Source organism: Pan paniscus, chromosome 7 (genome assembly GCF_029289425.2).
Source record: "Pan paniscus chromosome 7, NHGRI_mPanPan1-v2.0_pri, whole genome shotgun sequence".
Classification (NCBI taxonomy): Eukaryota; Metazoa; Chordata; class Mammalia; order Primates; family Hominidae; genus Pan; species Pan paniscus.
In genome coordinates, this window is record NC_073256.2 from 72,594,745 (window position 1) to 72,614,395 (window position 19,651).

The 19,651-nt window shown below is 37.3% G+C and overlaps 1 protein-coding gene across 1 annotated transcript in view; it reads right to left on the minus strand.

Annotated features, from left to right (window-relative positions):
- Positions 1-5,357: 5,357 nt before the first annotated feature.
- Positions 5,358-19,651, minus strand: part of BPNT2 (3'(2'), 5'-bisphosphate nucleotidase 2) — a 35,624-nt gene continuing 21,330 nt past the window's right edge. The window contains exons 4-5 of the mRNA XM_003823229.5: positions 13,578-13,739; positions 5,358-11,448 (exon numbers count right to left, since the gene is read on the minus strand). Coding sequence (XP_003823277.1) covers positions 11,177-11,448; positions 13,578-13,739 — 434 coding nt within the window. The 3' untranslated portion in view covers positions 5,358-11,176. The remainder of the gene's footprint in view (positions 11,449-13,577; positions 13,740-19,651) is intronic.

The window sequence follows — 19,651 nt, forward strand, 5'->3', positions numbered from 1 at the left end:
AGAAATCTAGGTTAGAAGGACATACACCAGTATGCAGTAAAGGATTAACCTTGACCAGGAATATTTGGCTCTTGACTAACTTCTAGGAAGTAACCTCTAATCCTTGAAATACCCTCCCTGATAGGACAGTATGTGTTTACATGGGGGCTGTGAGCCACACTAGATAGTCTAGGCTAACAACATAATTTATGGCAGGAACTTTGGTTCCCATGGTATCAACCCGACCTGGAGACTAAAGTCAGTAATGTAGCCTATCAATCATCCTTAAGTAATCCATCCCAGTAAAAACCCTGGACACCAGTTGTTCCTGAAACAAACTTTCCAAAAATTATAACAGTGAAAAATTGTAACAGTGAAAGAGATCTGCTTTAACCAACTCCATCTTGTCTTTAACCTCCAAACTGTCCTTGGCCATTCCTGGGCATGGGCCAAGCTAACTTTTGGATAAATTTAGTTTGTAGTTTAAATAATAGCCCTTTCCAAAAACTAAACTGCCTTTGTAAAACTAATAAAGGCCACCAGGTTAAGAGGGGGAGGGAGGCTTGAATTCTGCGACAGATAGTAGTTACATGATTACCATCTGTTATTCTGGAGATCACAAGATTTCCAACTCCCTAATTTCTCCTATAAATAACATCACTATTGTGGGACTGAAGATTGGCCTTTTGAGATGTCTTTTCAGGCTTTTGCATTTCTGATGACCAGATGGCCCCACCAGACCAACAACTCCTCTGGTGGCCCCCGTCCAGAAGCAGACTCAATGCACAAGGACTGATTTTCACACCCCTATTGGTTGCATCCCCAACCAATCAGCAGCACTCATTCCTTAGCCCCTTGCCCATCAAGCTATTCTTGAAAAACCCTAGTCTCTGAATTTTCAGGGAGGCTAATTTGAGTCATAATAAAGCATTTATCTTCCACTTAGCTTTACACAGGCTCTACATGTATTAAACTCTTTCTCTATTGCAATTCCCCTGTCTAGATAAATTGGCTTTATCTGGGAAGTAGGCAAAATAAACCTGTCTGGCATTTACACTCCCAAGGTGGCAATACTCCATGCATGTTGCCACATACAGTTGATGACAGTAGTAAGTGCTGTCTGCATGACTCCACTGGGAGAGGATAATTAGAAGCTTATATCTAGAACTCTTAGGGACTCTGCCCTATGACCCTTTTCCCACTGTTGATCTTGATCTTTATCCTTTTGCTTTAATAAATAATTACCATATAACAGTTTTACTGAGTTCTATAAATCCTTCTAATAAGTTGAAGCTAAGAGTGGTCTTGGGGAGCTCTAGAACTTGCAGCTATTATGTAGTGTTTGTCTGGGTGGGGTTCTGCAATTTTGGCTGATCTATAATTCTTCTATGATAAACATATATTACTGATTTTATCAGAATGTTTCCATTGCTTCAATTCTTTAAATGTGTGTATTATCTTATATAGAAGTAGTTTAAGGAAGTAATCCCAGGGGTGATCATTGTAATGTTATTTGTAATAGCTAAAATGGGAAATAACCTAATTGTACAAAAGAGGATACATTAAGTAAATCATACACATCTGTATAGTTGAATATGTTTTATAACTTATGCTATAATGAATATCTACTGACATAAGAAATCAAAGCTATATTGCTAAGTTAAAAAAGCAGAGAAAAAACATATTTCTATTATTATTGAAATACACAATACAATTTATATTTCCATAGGAAAATATAGACAAAAATACAATAAAAATGTGAATCACAGTTTTCTTTGGATAGTGGGATTAGGGTGGTTTTTTATTTTTTGCATTGTACTTATCTGTATTTTACTCATTTTCTTTTTGAGCATGCATTGTTTTAAATTAGGAAGACGGCTGGGTACAGTGGCTCATGCCGGTAATCCCAGCACTTTGGGAGGCAGGTAGATCACCTGAGCCCAGGAGTTAGAGACCACCCTGGCCAACATGGCGAAGCCCTGTGTCTACTAAAAATACAAAAATTAACCAGGCATGGTGGTGCACACCTGTGTGCACTCAACAGGCTGAGTCAGAACTGCTTGAACCCAAGAGGCAGAGGTTGCAGTGATCCAAGATTGCGCCACTCCATTCCAGCCTAGGTGACAAAGTGAGACCTTGTCTCAACAAAAACAAAAAAACAGGAAGAAAACTAAACTTGGAAAGAAAAATTACTTTCAGTTCTACCCCCTCAATTATTTTTAAATCTTCTAAACCAATTTAATGATAGAACCTAAAATTGTTCAATGGCAAATGGAAAAATAGTTTCAAGAGACATTGGTGAGTATAAGTTCTTGAAGATGGGGTGAAAACAGATGCAGACAATTAGAGAAAGGTGATGAACATATCTCTTAAGTTTCCTAGTTTGGGAGGCTTTTTGGACACTATCATCTTTAGCTAAGGAGACTACCAGAGGTTGTGTACTGCAACATAATTACTTTAGATTTGAACATACTGAATTTGAGGAGCATGCAGTACAGTCAATTAAAGATATGCATTTGAAAATATCGGTCTAAAGTGTAGGATAAATTTAAAGCAGGGACGTATAAATCTGTGGTCATCAGCACATAGGCGATATTTGAAAATTGCTCTGGGAGAACATGATGGAGATCCAAAAATGGAAACTTTGAAAACACAAACATTGAAGTGTGAATTGTAGCAGAGGACACAGTAAAGAAACTGAAAAGAATAGTTGAAGAGGTAGGAGGATAAGCAGAAGAAAACAAGGTCACTGAAATCAAAGGGGGGAAAATAGTTCCCAGAAAGCACTAATTAGCCACAGCAAAGTTCAAGCCAGACAGCAAGACAGGAAACCCACTGGGCAGTTCGGGAAGTCACTATTGGCCAGTATGAAGACCATCTCTAAAATGGGAATATTTGCCTTCCCCTCCATGGGCTGTAAGGTTGACATAAGAAATGTAAAAATATTATACAAATTATCTAACCATCCTCAGATGCACATAATCCAATTCACCACCCTTTTATGTGGACACATTACATTTATCTTCCTCAAGTAATTATCAAATATCCACTGTACTCTTTCCTGCTTTTTACCAGCTTACCTTCTGTGATCTGTACTCTTCTAGGTACTACTTGTTTTTATGTAATCCATGAACAAAGGTGTTCCAACACAAGAAGCTAGACTCTTAAATATATATATAGAGAGAGAGAGAGAGAGAGATGGAGTCTTGCTCTGTCACCCAGGCTGGAGTGCAGTGGCAAGATCTCAGCTCACTGCAACCTCTGCCTCCCAGATTCAAGCAATTTTCCTACCTCAGCCTCCTGAGTAGCTGGGATTACAAGTGCCTGCCACCATGCCCAGCTAATTTTTGCAGTTTTAGTAGAGACGGGGTTTCAGCACGTTGGCCAGGCTGGTCTCAAACTTCTGACCTCAGGCGACCCACCAGCCTCGGCCTCCCAAAGTGCTGGGATTATAGGCGTTGAGGCAATTACAATATTTTAAACATATAAACCCAATACTCCAAATGGACTCATAGACAGTAAAATATTACTTAGGTCTCTAAAAAGCATCAAGAAGTCATGAACTTCTTGTAATATTCAGGTATTTTTTTGCCTCCATATGCAATTGTAGCCTGGACCTGGAGAGTGTTCTTGGAAGTATATGGAAGAAGTGGTAGTGAATTCCAGAACACCGGCCACCTAGACAACAGAGGCTGGGGCAGAATTCACCAGCGTTCAGAGCAAGCCCACAGTCTCCCCAACCCAGCCATCTTTACATGCAGCTTTGTCAATGGGGAAGTACTAACCTGCAAAGTCAATAAATACTTTTTCCAAGAAGTCCTTAGGGAATTTAATGTGCAAAATTTCAGTCATGCAACATTGGAAAGAATGTCAATTTATACTTAAGAACTATAGCTGAGGCCGGGCGCGGTGGCTCACGCCTGTAATCCCAGCACTTTGGGAGGCCGAGGCGGGTGGATCACGAGGTCAGGAGATCGAGACCATCCTGGCTAACACGGTGAAACCCCGTCTCTACTAAAAATACAAAAAATTAGCCGGGCGTGGTGGCGGGCGCCTGTAGTCCCAGCTACTCGGGAGGCTGAGGCAGGAGAATGGTGTGAACCCGGGAGGCGGAGCTTGCAGTGAGCCGAGATCGCGCCACTGCACTCCAGCCTGGGCAACAGAGCGAGACTCCGTCTCCAAAAAAAAAAAAAAAAAAAAAAAAAGAACTATAGCTGAAGAAATTAAGATAATGTTGTGGGTAATAAAATGTTGTTCTCAATGGACTTAAAGAGAGAAACAGTTTGCCAGTGATGGAATAAGAGGTCTTGCTATTTTGAAGCTTGCTTTATTGATCCTCAGAAGAAACTTGAAAAATTCTAAAGAGGCTAGATGATGCCTAACACCTACAAAACTTAAGAACAAAAGCCTGTGTAGCCTTTTCATCATACTTTTTTTATTAGTGAAACTGGCCCAACTAACCAATAGAACTGATGTTTATGGAATTTTTTTCAATCAACATAGATATTGACCCTCCTGGGCTTAAAGCTTGAAACTTACATTTGTCTTATCTGAGTTCCTTCAGGCCTCCCAGATAGTATTAATAGCAAGGAACTGAATCTTACCCAATCATCCCATCCATCCAATGAGATGCCAGACCATTCATTCAACCACTTGCTGCCTGTTGACCCACTCCATTTCCTCACCCTCCTGTTTTCCTTCTCTGCTACATAAACCTGTAACTTTAGTCAGGAATTTGGGGGGATTCAGTGAGAGACAGATTTGAGAGATTTGAGACTTATCTCCCATCTCCCTGACTTAACATCACCTAAATAAAGCCTTTCTTCCTTGGCAATATTCATTGTCTCAGTGATTGGCTTTCTGTGAAGCAAACAACCAAACCTAGACCAAAACCTTGATATTCAATAACATTACCACCTTTCTACAATTTTTTCCTGTCTTTTGTTCTTTTTTTATCCTCCATCTTACTTTTTAAAAATCTCAGAAAGGATTCAAGTTAGTTTTATAATATGTATGTCATGTACATCCGTTCTCAAACAGATGACTTAAGAGTTCAAAATCAGATGAACTCATAGAGACAGAAAGCTGAAGAGTTACTAGGAGTTGGCTCAGGGGTGGGCACAGGGATTTTAGCAGTGGTTGGCGAGGATGGTGGAGAATGAAGAGTTACTATTTAATGAGTATAGTTTGTTTAGAAATGATGAATAGGTTCTGGAAATGGTTCCAGGTAGTTGCATAAAACTGTAAATGTACTGACTGCCACTAAACTGTACACTTAAAAATGGTTAAAATCGTAAATTTTTATGTGTGTTTTACCACAATGAGAAAAAAAGGTCGGGGGGGGGGGGCGCAAAAAAAAGGAGATGCAGCACACCATCTCTTTTAGACATGACCAATTTATTCAGAGAATTCAAATTTTGTTTGGCAAAGTATATCCGGGGCAGAGAATTTGGGATAATTATGTCATTGGAAGCAATCACATTATCTACAGCAAATTGCCTGGGGTAGTATCTGAAGGAAAGGCAAAACTTTTAAAAACAATTTAGTATGTGGGGGGGTGATAATCATAAATATTTGCAAAGGTAACAAAACAAACAACCAGCTTATACAACCAAGGCACAAAACATGCTAATGCTAATAATCCTTTATTCAATTTAGCTCCACACACATTAAGTACTTAATTTGTGCAAGAGACTGGGCTAGGTGCTGGGGTTGAGGTGGAAATACAAAAACACCAAGATGCAATCCCTCTCAAGAACTGTATAATCTAGTAAGAGCACATACAGAGATGGTGCTTGCAGGTAAAAATTGCTCTGAAACCATGGGGAGAGAAGAGTTCACTTCCTTCCAGAGGGTGAAGTCGGGACCCATTTAAATTTGGTAGTATGGGTGAGGAAGGTCATAACACGCTAAGTAAACTGGTGTCTAAGCATGTGACGGCAACAGCTAATGGTCTAGTTCCTCCATGGCTTTAAATACATGAAAGGGAAAAGAGTATTCAAAGGTATTTTTATTTTATCTCATTGTTAGCCCAGTATAAGGCAGGATGACAAAAAATAAATAAAAGTATGAAGAGGCAAGAACATAGATTGAAAACTCTATTTCCTAATTTTAGTGTAAACTCAATCCCTTGTGCATATACATCTAGTTCCTGAAGTCCACACTGCCAAAAGGGAAAAACAAGAAAAACCAGCCCTAGCAGTGCCCTGTCATCACGGCAGAGCACTGTCTCTTCTGTGGGACTGAAACAGCTAGCTTTGGCTACTGCCGGTAGTGGACAATATGGCACATGGAAATTAAAAAGTCCATAAACGTGCCCTCCTAATACGAGAATAAGAAAGGTGGCTAAAGTAGATAATTTCAGTGACGGAGGGGATGAAATATTTTTTGGTTAATTGATGTAATGATGACTCACTATGCCTTATTTCCTATTTTTAAAAACACAGAATGAGCAAGTCATTCCTCAACAAAAATTTACTATGTGTATAACATACACCTCAAAATGAATTTTAAGGGAACATATTACTAATCAAATAACACAGTATGCTTTTTCAATTTCCACAAATTGTTAATTATGATACTTAAGGGAACCCTTACAACATATAACAAGTCATTTCAATATTATTCATCATCCTTAACTTCTGAAAGTTTGGTTTATGTTATCTTATCTAGAAAGAAAACTACTTACAAATCTCATTTTCCCACAAAATTAATTCGACATCCAACCTTAAAAATAAATAAAGCTTTGCCAATGGTAAATTGGAATGCATATACCTGCCAGGCTTTGATGAAATAAAAATAAACGATTTACATAAGCAGTACCTGGTAAAACCAAAACCTCCTTTTGAAGTATAAAGTTCCATTCTTCTTGCCCTCTCAGAACTGCCAATCAATTAGAATCCTCTCCCCCAGGAACTGTTCTGGTTTGTAATGTCATACACAGTATTTTTTAACATTAATAAATTATTGATATGCTACCATAAATAAATAGTCATTTTTTAAACCAAAATGACTGTAGAGGACTAACAGCACACTGAAATAATTTATTTAAAACTAAGATTTGTAAAAATGTGATCTATCCTGGTCTAATATTATTAAAATTAAAAATCAAAAGATGAAATATTATTTCAGACCTATATACATCCAGATGCCAGTTCTTATAAAAAACATACTTTAGTTGTAAATGCTAGGTTATGCAAAAATAATTTTATTTCAATTTAATTTTAATGAATCTCCCCCAACTATAATATTAAAAACATCAAAAGAACTTTAAGTTTTAATGGCAAAAAGTTCCTATTTTCCCCATCTACTAAAAAGGTTGTTTTCCCTTATTAACATACAATGCCCTATTGTTAAGGCACAACTTTTTTTAGATTAAAAATGAAACCATAGATTAGGTTTATTTTATACAACAGTTACAAGACAGACCTTTTGTAGGCATATAAATACATCTTAAATTCAATCAAGATCTAAAATGAAAAATTATTTTTTCTTTCTAGGATCAATCAACACATAACCAATAGGTAGTTACAGCTAGAATAATTCCAACAGTTCCTGTTTTAACCCGTCAGATTGTCTCCAAAAGGCCATCTTCAAAGTGCGATCTAAGAGAGGAAAGCTGAATATTTTCCTTTCTGCATTGGCACTCCACCTTTCTTTACTTATGCTCAGCTATCAGAGATGGCTGTCACCTTCAAAGCCTAAGTGAGATCCAATTTTTGAATTCAACATGAAACAAGGACAGATATCCTGATCCTGGGGTGACCAGGGTAGATGTCTGCTTTGCATCCTCCCTGTTACCCTTCTCCTGACCTCCCTCTAGCTTCTTTCTGACCCTCTTCCTAGCCACCACCCCTCTCCCTCTGACACAGTTCACAAAATATTCAAAGAGAGCACCTAACAAACAAGAGGAATTTGCACAACTGTTACTTAAAACATACAAACCAAAATGTTTTTGTTACTTCATTATATAGTATAAACAATCAACTGAATAATTACTGATTTAAAATAAAGAAAGAAACACTAAAATTGGGGTAGCACATACCAAGACAAACATGACCATCTTGTAGGTCCTTGTAAATTCAACTGAACTGGGGATACAAGTAGGAAAACAGTAAAAGCAAGTTTCCTCAAGCATGCGTATCTACCCAACTCTCTTGTATTTTTTTTTTACATTTACATTCTTGAACAATGGGTAGAAAGAAATACTTCGTAAAAACACTCATATTAGACTTGACAACATAAAGGTTTGTGGTTTTGAAAGTGATTTTCCTTTACTTTGTGAGGAGTCTTTGTAATCTAATAGTGAACTAGGCCTCCTCCAGGATTGATCTCTGATACTAGGAACTTTACCAGAGCTTCAGATTTCAGCAGAGAGTTGTGAGGGAAGTATCCTGGCTAAGAAAGAAAAGCAGAGACAGAGAACATAAACCGGTAAGGGAAATGGTCACAAGGTAGAAGAGATGAAGAGCGGCAGAGGAGGGGGACAGCTGATGGGTACTGAGATCACTGATGTCACTGCCTCTACTAAATGTGGTGCATAAAAGTCATATTTTAAGAAAAATTGCCTCAAAATAAGGGCAACAGTGAAGAAAAGACCAGGAGCTGGTGAGGTGTGGGTCATTAAAAGCAAAAGGTAATGACTTTGCTACTTTTTAGAAATAATTTTAATGTAATTCTGGGAGATTACATTACTCATTCATGAAGGTGTTTTCCTAGGATGCTATGGCACAATGTCTTGTGTAAATAAATATAAATACTGTTCCTAATTCTGCAACGTATATTGGCTTTTAAAAACAAACAATTTTAAAAATGAACTTTTTATAAAAGTACTTAAAAAAACATTAGTAACTAGACTATACCCAACATATTATAAAAATAATGTATTTAACTCTCAACCAATATCTTAAGTTTTGCACACAACACACACCCTTCACAAAGTCATTATCTAGATGCAGATTAATACAATTAAAAATAAAAATAAAATCATCACTTTGGGAGGCCGAGGTGGGCGGATCACCTGAGGTCGGGAGTTCGAGACCAGCCTGACCAACATGGAGAAACCCTGTCTCTAACAAAAATACAAAAAAATTAGCTGGGTGTGGTGGTGTATGCCTGTAATCCCAGCTACTTGGGAGGCTGAGGCAGGAGAATCGCTTGAACCCGGGAAGCAGAGGTTGCGGTGAGCCGAGATCACGCCATTGCACTCCAGCCTGGCCAACGAGAGTGAAACTCTGTCTCGAAAAAATAAAATAATTCCTGCTAATATGAACTAGTTTGCTTCCCATTAAATCAGAGTTCCCATAAAACATTGAAATTAAATTCCATTTTTTACTTGCCAGTCCCATTTCCCTAACTTTGACATACTATAATAAAAACGGATGCTTATACCACAGGACTCTGGCAACAGCATATACCTTTGCCATCTCTCCTGAAAAAGAAAGTTTCTTCAGCTTATTGCAAAGTAAAAAAATGAGGTGTCTGATACTCTTTTCAAAATTTTCAAGTCCTATTTAAATATCAAGTGTTCCACCTACCAAAACTTTGAATGAATTTTCACTGAAAAGGCCTACTACTAAGGCCCAACACCTTCTCGAATTTGACCAGTTGCAAGAGATTGGGTGAAAACATTTGTGTCATATTAGATTCAGTTTACTAATAAGAAAAAGTAAAGGGCTTTGGACAATGTAACATACAAACCTAAAGTATGCACATTCCACCAGGCTAGAACGTACATTCTTTGGTCAATTTTACTTCCAAGATGGGAAAATAAAGGGAAAGCTGCTTTATGGTTAAAAAATTTAGCAAAGAAAGAAACCGTGAGAAATCCCTCTCATCAGCATGTTATGGAATACAAGGGCACTGGAGTCACATGAAATAACGGCATGGATAGTTTACATGAAGTTTCCAGATTTCACATTGAGAGAAACCATACATCCCAATGAAAGACAGTTCACAAAGCAAGGTTCTAGTTACGGTAACACAATGAATATGTCACAACTTTTTTTTTCTAACCAGACTAGAAAAAATTTCATCAAAAAGTACTTTCAACCTTCTCTATTTTAATCTGAGGGGAAATTAAGAGAATCTCAAAAGTTACTACAGAGTTTGGGTAGGCTAGATACATTTATTAATAGTAAAAGCAACCATGGCAAAAGCAACCATACTCATTCTTGATAATGAAAGGATCTTCTATATACAAACCTAGCAAATTAAAAAAAAATACTAAAACAAAGTGTCTGAAGATAATGAAAGCCAGTTCAATTCATGTAATGTCAAGTAACTTTCAATTGTAACAGAATCATTTATATTCTTATAGTGCCTTACAGCATATTTTATCGTTAATGAGAAAATGAACCAAAACTATAGTGCTAACCCTGAAACCTTAAACCGAACCTTACAAAGTTAAAGACTAAGTGTTGGTCAGAAGGAAAAGGATGCAACCATGCATCTTCCACAGGGAAAATGAAAATAGCAAGATGGCAGAAATGCTGAACTCATGGGTACAAACACACTTTTCTTTATAAAAACAAAACAACACACACACATACACACAGAAATTATTACAATGCAAACCATCATGTGTCTCTATTTTCTACCAGCTGGTGAACCTGTTATTAAAATTTAAAAGAAAAAATCAATTAAACTTTTTCTATTTTAATCCATAGAAATATTCAGTAACATAAATACAACATTTGTTGCATATTAATGAATGTGTGGCTTCTTGTGCTTTCCATCCAAATTAGAGGTAAAAATCCCCAATGACTTTATTTTCAATGAGATATAGTTGTAAAGTTATATTAAACATCTACACAAAAATCAATCTTTCCTTCAACCAAATTCTATATGAAAGTACTAACAAACAGTGAAGATTCATGATGTTGTGTGAAAATGGTGACTCATAACAATGTAGACTCAGCTACAGATTTTAATTCACAAATATATATATGCGCCTTGTGTATGACAACTGTATGAAAATAGTCTCAAAAATAAAGACAATACTTGAGACACAAAGCAACCCATTTTCCCTGATTTTGCATTCTATTACAGGGAAAATAAGTCTCTGATGCTTCATAAATACTTTAAAAAGTTCGGGATGGCCTTAACCATGCATAGTCTCCACCAATCCTTTGAAGCTTCCAGCATCTCAGGCTAACCATTTCAGCTGTGAAGAACTGTACCCTGTAATCAGTTATGCTCATTTATGTCCTGTCTTTTCTAGATCTGGGAGTTTTCTGACCAGGGCCTGGTGGTTCATTCTGATGCTAGCAAGGAGTCCCCCTTCAATGCCGTCTGAACCAGTGTAACTGATTTCTTCACCACTCAGGGTAGTCATATGCCCCCCTAGGGCTTTTAAGATGGCATTACCAGCACATATATCCCACTTTTTGATGTATGTCACATGGATATATAAATCAGCTTTTTCTTGACTCTTATCAGGCACATCCAAAAGTGCTAAAACTTTATAACCTAAAAGATAAACAAAGAATTTAGGTTATTATTCAAAAAATTTTAAGAAAGTAGCATACTTTTTTGATTAAGTATCCTGTTAAAATAGCAGGATGGAGTGTGCAGGAGCTTGCTGCAGTCTCTGCAACTGCTTAAGTTTAAACTTATTTCAAATTAAAAAAATTTTAAAGTAACTGTATAAACATTAAACTCAGAATAAAAATACATTGCAAAGTAACTTATTGTTTATTTTTATTTATTTATTTATTTTTTGAGACAGAGTCTCGCTCTGTCACCCAGGCTGGAGTGCAACAGCGTGATCTTGGCTCACTGCAACCTCCACCTCTCGGGTTCAAGCGATTCTCCTGCCCCAGCCTCCTGAGTAGCTGGGATTACAGGTGCGTGCCACCATGCCCTGCTAAATTTTTTTGTATTTTTTAGTAGAGACAGGGTTTCTCCGTGTTGGTCATGCTGGTCTTGAACTCCTGGCCTCGTGATCTGCCTGCCTTGGCCTCCCAAAGTGCTGGGATTACAGGCGTGAGCCACTGCACCCGGCCTGCAAAGTAACTTATTAAGCTAGTCTCAAATGTAACCAAATATATACCTACAATTTAAAAATTTTAAATCTACATTGTGGTTATTTTCTATGGAATGACACATTCATTACGTGCCATTTTCTATGGAATGACATATTATACACACAAGTTTTACCTAAACATCTAAGTAGGCCTGATGTGAAAGAGAACTAACAGTAACACTACCACTCTAAAGCCTTTTTGTAATGAGGCAGAATTTAAAAATTAAAGTAATAAAACAAATGCAGAAGAAACTGGGTCTAGAACCTAGTCATCTCATCCCTGCTGGGTATTCTGGACATTACTTTTCCTAACCAACCTAACAGAGAGCCTCTAAGAAAATAATGAAGCCATATGAAAGAAGGCAGATATATAGAACAGAAAATTAAAATTATTAGGCATAAAAGTTAAAAAGTATTGACCAGGTGTGGTGGCTCACGCCTGTAATCCTAGCACTTTGGGAGGCCACAGCAGGCAGACTGCCTGAGCTCAGGAGCTCAAGACCAGCCTGGGCAACGTGGCAAAACCCCGTCTCTACTAAAAATAAAAAATTAGCCAGGCATGGTGGTGCATGCCTGTAGTCCCAGCTACTCGGGAGGCTGAGGCACGAAAATCACCTGAGCCCAGGAGGCGGAGGTTGCGATGAGCCTAGATCACACCACTGCACTCCAGCCTGGGAGACAGAATGAGACTCTATCTCAAAAAGAGAAAAAACAAAACAAAACAAAACAAAAAAGAAGTATTACTTCTCCCTTTATGTGTGCTGAGGAGGTTTTCCAACACATTTGTTTTCTGACCATAATTTGCTATTAACCTGAATTAAAACATTTCTGACATGTTAGACAGTACTCATAAAAGGAGTTGACAAACAGCCCCTCAAGCTAAATCCGGGTCATGGCCTGTTCTTACAGGGCTCTTAAGATGAGAATCTTTAAAAAATATGTTCAAAAGTTCATTAAAGAAAATCAAATAATAGTATGCAACAGAGACTGTATACATATGGCTCATGAGGCTTCAAATTTTATTATCGGTTTCTTTTCCAAAAAACTAGGCTGACTATAATACAATAGTAGAGAATATACGATAAGGTGGGTGCGCACTAGCCTCTCTTGCTCATCCCAGGTATGCAGGTTAAAGAGTTCAGGGGTGTTAAAAGTGACTCAGGGATTAGCCTTTCTAATAATACTTATGATGACTCCTGGCGTCTTTCTGCCACATGAAGCATCTTAAGTGCTTGATCTTTCTTCCTCTCCCTGATATTCCCACAGTTAAGTAAGACAATTATTTTGAAATCAGATTGCATAAAAAGCAATTAGTGGTAGATCTAATGGGAATATGCTTTTGTGTATTCAAGAAAGAGAAACCACTGTTGTGAGACTGCTTCTTTCTAATAAGAAGGGCAGAGTGACTAAAATCCCACCCTCGAGGTTACCAAACAGGAGACCAAGCCTGCCTTGAAAGTACACCACTCCTCCTCACTTTCCTCCCAAGCATGGACAAGCAAATTAGTCTCCTAACATAGCCTTGACCATGCCAGGAACATTCTCCAGGGACCACACAGGAAGAGGAACATACCAGCACCACCAGCTGGGATAATTGTAGTCTGGTTTCCAAAAGTCTGAAGAGCGACCTGTTTGACCATCCCTGAATGGGAACGAGACACAACGATCCTTGGGGTCTTCTCATTGTAGGAAGAGCGGGCTTTCACATTTGAACCACCATCTACCATTGCCCAAGCTGAAAAGCAAATATAATATCCATTAATGGCACTGAAGCTTTAAAACTAAAGGTTATATTCTTCAGAACCCAAAGTGCCATGTATGACTGACAAAATAACTCTCTTCTAAAAAATTATTTGTATTTTCCCCCAAAACAGAAAGCTTTTTTTTTCAGAGTACAAAAGTAGTATATATGTATTTGTAAAATAGACATGTATTAAGACAAAACTAAAAAAGATCATGTTATCTTGCATAACCAAAGACAACGACTATTAAATATTTGGCTTAAGGATTCCCATGCTCCACTGGGATGACACTGCAACTCCACTTCTCCCTGCATCTATCCAACTTCCTTCCCTCTCTTTCACAGTTGTGATCCCAACAGCACTCCCTAATAAACACCCTGAAGCTAATCTCCAGCTCCAAGTCTGATTCCTGGAGAACCCAACCTGCAACATAAGCACAAGTAACTTCCCTAACTCCAATTTTAAAACGCATTTTCTCCTATACTGCCTCCACTTCTATATACTCATGGTTTCAATTATTTGAATATTAGCTCAATCTCCTAAGTGACTTTATAAACAGAAAACAGTTAAAAGAGGTGAGTTAGGTTTACATATCAGCCTTATCAGAGAGTATTAAAGAAAAAGCCTTAGATTTCAAAATAGAATAGAATTTTTAAAAGGGAAGGGGATGTCAGAGGTGGCTTCAGATGATTTTCCTGGTTTGGAAGTTTTCTTCACTGACTATAAAACTATACAAGAGAACAAACTTACTCAGAATTATCCCAATTAGATTGTTGTTTTAGCAGTCACTCACTACAGGGCAAGATATAGTCCACCATGGCTAGTAATGAAACCAGCTGCATCACCAGTTTATTTCTGGCTGCAGAGAAAAAAATCAAAAACATTAGCTGAGTTTGGGTTTCTGAGTTCCCCAAGAATGATGGCAGTCTCCTGGACTCTTCTCATACCTCCTTCTAAAAACTATACACAGCAACAAGAAGAACAAATAGAAATACCCATGCTCTGTACCTACAGAGTAAGTAGGAGACAGAAGAGAGCTACCAACACAAACATATGAGAAAGTAGGGAGGTAAACACTGAAGAACAGCAGGATAAGCGCTGGAGTTGACCCTAGTGTGGGGATTATAGCAAGAGCTTCACAGAGGAGTTAAGAGGTCAGAGAACTCTCAGTGGCTGTAGGACTCAGATAACAGCAGCCAGGATTTCTCCCCAGAAGGAAGAGGTTCCATCTAAAATGGGAAGTATTGAAAAAGGCTTGAAACTTGGCAACAAAGCATCAAGCAGCAGCTTGGAGGAGATACGGGACCAGAATTGTAGTCTTGAGAACACCCTGGTGGCAGCAAGGGAGGGGATGATGATGTAAGACATCTTTTGGGATTTGGAAGGTAGCAACTAGAGCTGAAGAGAAGGAAGAGATTAAGATAGGGGCTTTATTGAAACAAGGTCAGATCAAACAAGAAAGAAGAGCTCTGAAAACCAAAAACCATACTGACAATGAAGATAAAGCCTTTCCCACACTAACAGAAATGAAAGCTCCTGAACTGAGAATCATCCAAACTCCCTTCCTGCCACCAACCTTCCATTAATCCCACAATAGCTGGCCCAAACAGGGATAAGAAGTATAAAACTGCAATGTCCACTGAAAAATATAAAAAGAAAACATAGAGAACATAGATTAAAACATTTCAAGATACTCAAATTTCCACAATGCAGAGAAAAACCATAAACCCAATATTCTAACATGATTAAAAATAATAAGCAACAATATATTGAATAAATGCCATGAAACACAAGATCAACAACTCAGAAAAGATGGGCAAACAATAACAAGATGTAAAGTGGGAGCTCATATAACACAGAAAAGAAACTGAATAAAAAGAAAAGAACAAAATCACTGCAGGCTTAGCACTAAATCACAGGACACACAAAGGGCAACAGACTTCTCCAAAAGTATAGCAAGCAATGAGAAAAGCAAAAAGGAAAGTGAAACAAGTAAACAGATAAAAGGGACCACAGAGAAAGTGATAGATTAAAAAAAAAAAGAAAACAAAAAAGAGTCAACATACATATATAAGGAGTCCCTGAAAAAGAAAAATTAATGGGATAGAGCTAATCTTTAAAATTGCAATTCAAGAAAATGTCCCTAAAAAACAAAAGAGAACCTTAGTCTGGGCTCAGTGGCTTGTGCCTATAATCCTAGTACTCTGGGAGGCCAAGGTCGGAGGATCACTTGTTGAGCCCAAGAGTTAAAGGCTGCAGTGAGCTATGATCATGCCACTGCACTTCAGCCTGGGCAACAGAGTGAGATCTTGTCTCTAACAAAATAAAAAAATTAGGAGAGGACCTAAACATCTACACTGAGAGACATACTGAGTACATGGGAAATTTGCCCAGAATGCCAATTCTAAAAGACATCATAGTTACATCATTGAAGTTTAGTGGGTTGAATGAACAGTGTCCTACCAAACTTCATGTCCACTTGGAACCTTCAGATTGTGAACTCATTTGGAGGCAGGATCTTTGCAAATGCAATTAGTTCAGCTCAGGTCATAGTGGAGTAAGGTGGGCTCTAAATCTAATGACAGGTGGGCTCTAAATCTAATGACTGGTGTCCTTATAAGCAGGGGAGACAGAAAGGAGACTGTCATGTGAAGATAGGCAGAGACTGGCTGAAGTGATGCATCTACTGACTAAGGAATGCCAACAATGTCTGTAGCCACCAAAAGCTGCAAGAGAAAACTTCCTCCAAGCCTGCAGAGAAAGTATGGCCCCACTGACTCCTTGATACCAGACTTCTGGCCTCCAAAACTTTGAAAGAATAATTTTCTGTTGTTTCAAGTTTGTGGTTAACTTGTTACGACAGCCCGAGGAAACTAATACAGGGTGAACCAAAGACTGTATAACTAGCCAAGTAGTCTTTTAAGTATCAAGACTATATACAAACTTGTTAGCATGTACTCAGGGAAGATCATACCATGAGTTAGCTCTTCTAAGGTAATCTATTAGAGGACAAGCTTTATCCAACCAAGGGGTGACTGAGAAACTCTTAGCAAATGCATTGTCGGTTACCATTGAACAAATTTAACTGTGGATTTAAGGGGAAACCAAAGATGGGAATAAGGTAAAAGACTAAAGGTGTATAAATGGTTTTCTCATAGTTGGCTGATAAAAGTTAAAGGACACCATTTAACTCTGACAAGCTGAACAGCAGAGTCGAAAAGTAAACGTCAAAAAAATATAACTGTCTAAAATGAAATGATGGTCAAGGATGAAATATGCTAATTTCACTGACGCTTATAGTAGTGAACCAAGAGACAATGAGACAATGTCTAAAGAAAAGGACTATATGAGTATGTAAAGAAAAAAGGATAAATAAAGGCATTAGTAAAAGCAACAAAAAGAACAAATTTAACTTAAAACTAATAATAGTAATTGTCTGAACCACACTGAACATATAAAATTCATTAAGATCATAAGAATATTTTACAGAGAGAGAAAGCCTGTTCCTTCCTGGAAAAACATGTTACCGCTGGAAGGGTTCTATACTCTAACTCCTCACTCTGAAAATTGGTAAATAAAGTAAAAGAATTAAACATTTATCCTGCTTTTCTAGAAGAAACATTTCAGGATAAACAAATTAATTCCAGTTAATAGAGAAAGTTCTCTGTAGAAGAATTCATGCTAATATATGCAGAAACAACAGAAATAGAAAATCTCATTTTATAACATCTTTAATAGAGCTTAAAACTATTATGCAAAAGGTTTAATAAAACTGAATCTCAAATGATGTCAAAATCTCTCCAGATTACTTGCTAGTAGCAAAAAAATAAAAATTTTGTAACTAAGAGATCAGGTCATGAACACTTTAATCATCTGAGCATCATGAATGGCGAGACAAGTATTGTGTAATATGATGCAGTAGGAAGTATGTGAAAAATACCTACAATGTATTCATGACAAAAATGCTTAACCTCAATCCAATCAAGGATTCAGATCTAATCTGCACTTTTTATAAGAGGATATAAAAATAAAGAAGTTAAATGACACCCTTTGGAAACAATCAGACAAGTCCAAAAGACAGACTATTCTAAAGGAGAAATGACTTAAGCTTCCCAACATCAATGTCATGGGGGGCATAAGGGGCCTAGGGGTTGTTCTAGATTAAGAAACCTTAACTTAACAACCTATCAACCAAAATAAATGCTTGTTGGTTGACTGGATCTTGGTTTGAAGCAACCAGCTGTAAAATCCACTTTAGCAGCAATCGGGGAAATGTAAATATTTGATGACATTAGGAAATAACTGTTAATTTTATTATATTAATATACTGTCCTTTTGTAGAAAATCTTACTTTTTAGAGATGCATACTGAAGTATAAGGGTAAAATGTTTATTATGATCCTTATAATTTTCTTTAAGGTACATAGGCCAAAAATAGGAAAGCAAATATGTAAAACTGTTATCAACTGTTAAATCAGGATGAAGGGGTATATAAGTATTCATTATAATTTTATGTTTGTTTGAAATTATTCATAAAAGTAAAAAAAAATGAAGAGAAAAAAACAAAAAATCCTCTTAATCCTTTTCATAAATATTCCAAAAACCAGTTTTACTAAGAAGTGAATTTACAGTGCTTTATCTCTAGAGGTCAGTATTGTGTAAGAGAATAAAAATATTATAGCATATCTCAGTACATACTACCAGAATAATGTAAGAATTGCTGACTTAGTATTTTTAAAAATGTTCTTCATGTTACATAAACTCAATACATTTATTAGTAACACTTACATGAACATAATTATTTCAAGTGTCTAGTACAGTAGGTGCTTAAATAAATATAAATGATGGATGATAATGAGGTATAGTGGTAAGGCAGAAGAGCAGCTACAAAATGTGTTTATTTTACCTGTAAGATAAGCTTAAAAAAAAAAAAAAAAAAAAAAAAGCCCAGTAGGAAATAAAAAGTGGTTGGTTGGTACGTTCCTACACCTACTTCAGACATAACAATTTATTATTAATAGCTATAAAATTTCCACCGAGTGAATATACACTTGACCCTTGAACAACACAGGTTTGAACTGTGTGGTTCCCCTTATACCCAGATATTTTTCAATAAATATTTTGGTAAGCTTTTTGGAGATTTGTGATGATTTGAAAAAAATTCACGGACAAATTAAGTAGCCTAGAAATATTAAAAATTTAAGAAAAAGCTAGGTATGTTATGAATGCATAAAATATGTTGGTACTAGCTTATTTTATCATTTACTACCATAAAATATACACAAAGTATAAGAAGTTAAAACTTACCAAAACTTAAGCACACAAGCACTTACAGACCATACATATGTAGCGCCATTCACAGTTAAGAGACATGTAAACAAATGTAAAATCATAAACTGCACAAAATTATAGTACGTATTACTGAAATAATTTTGTACCACCCCCCCACCCCCCGCCCACAATGCTACTGTGTGGGCCCAAGTGTCATGAGCACCCACTTAAAACCCTATGTGACTTTGGGAGGCTGAGGCGGGCGGATCATGAGGTCAGAAGATCGAGACCATCCTGGCTAACATGGTGATACCCCGTCTCTACTAAAAATACAAAAAATTAGCCGGGCGTGGTATCAGGCATCTGCAGTTCCAGCTACTCCGGAGGCTGAGGCAGGAGAATGGCGTGAACCTGGGAGGTGGAGCCTGCAGTGGGCTGAGATCACGCCACTGCACTCCAGCCTGGGCGACAGAGCGAGACTCCGTCTCAAAAAAAAGAAAAAAAAAAAAGAAACCCTATGTGATGTAATCATCTCTGTGTGAGCAGTTTGTCTCTCCGGCAAACTGCTCATCATGGTAAAAAGTGATCTTTTGTGGGTTTTGCATATTTTTCATAGTGTTTAGTACAATTTCATA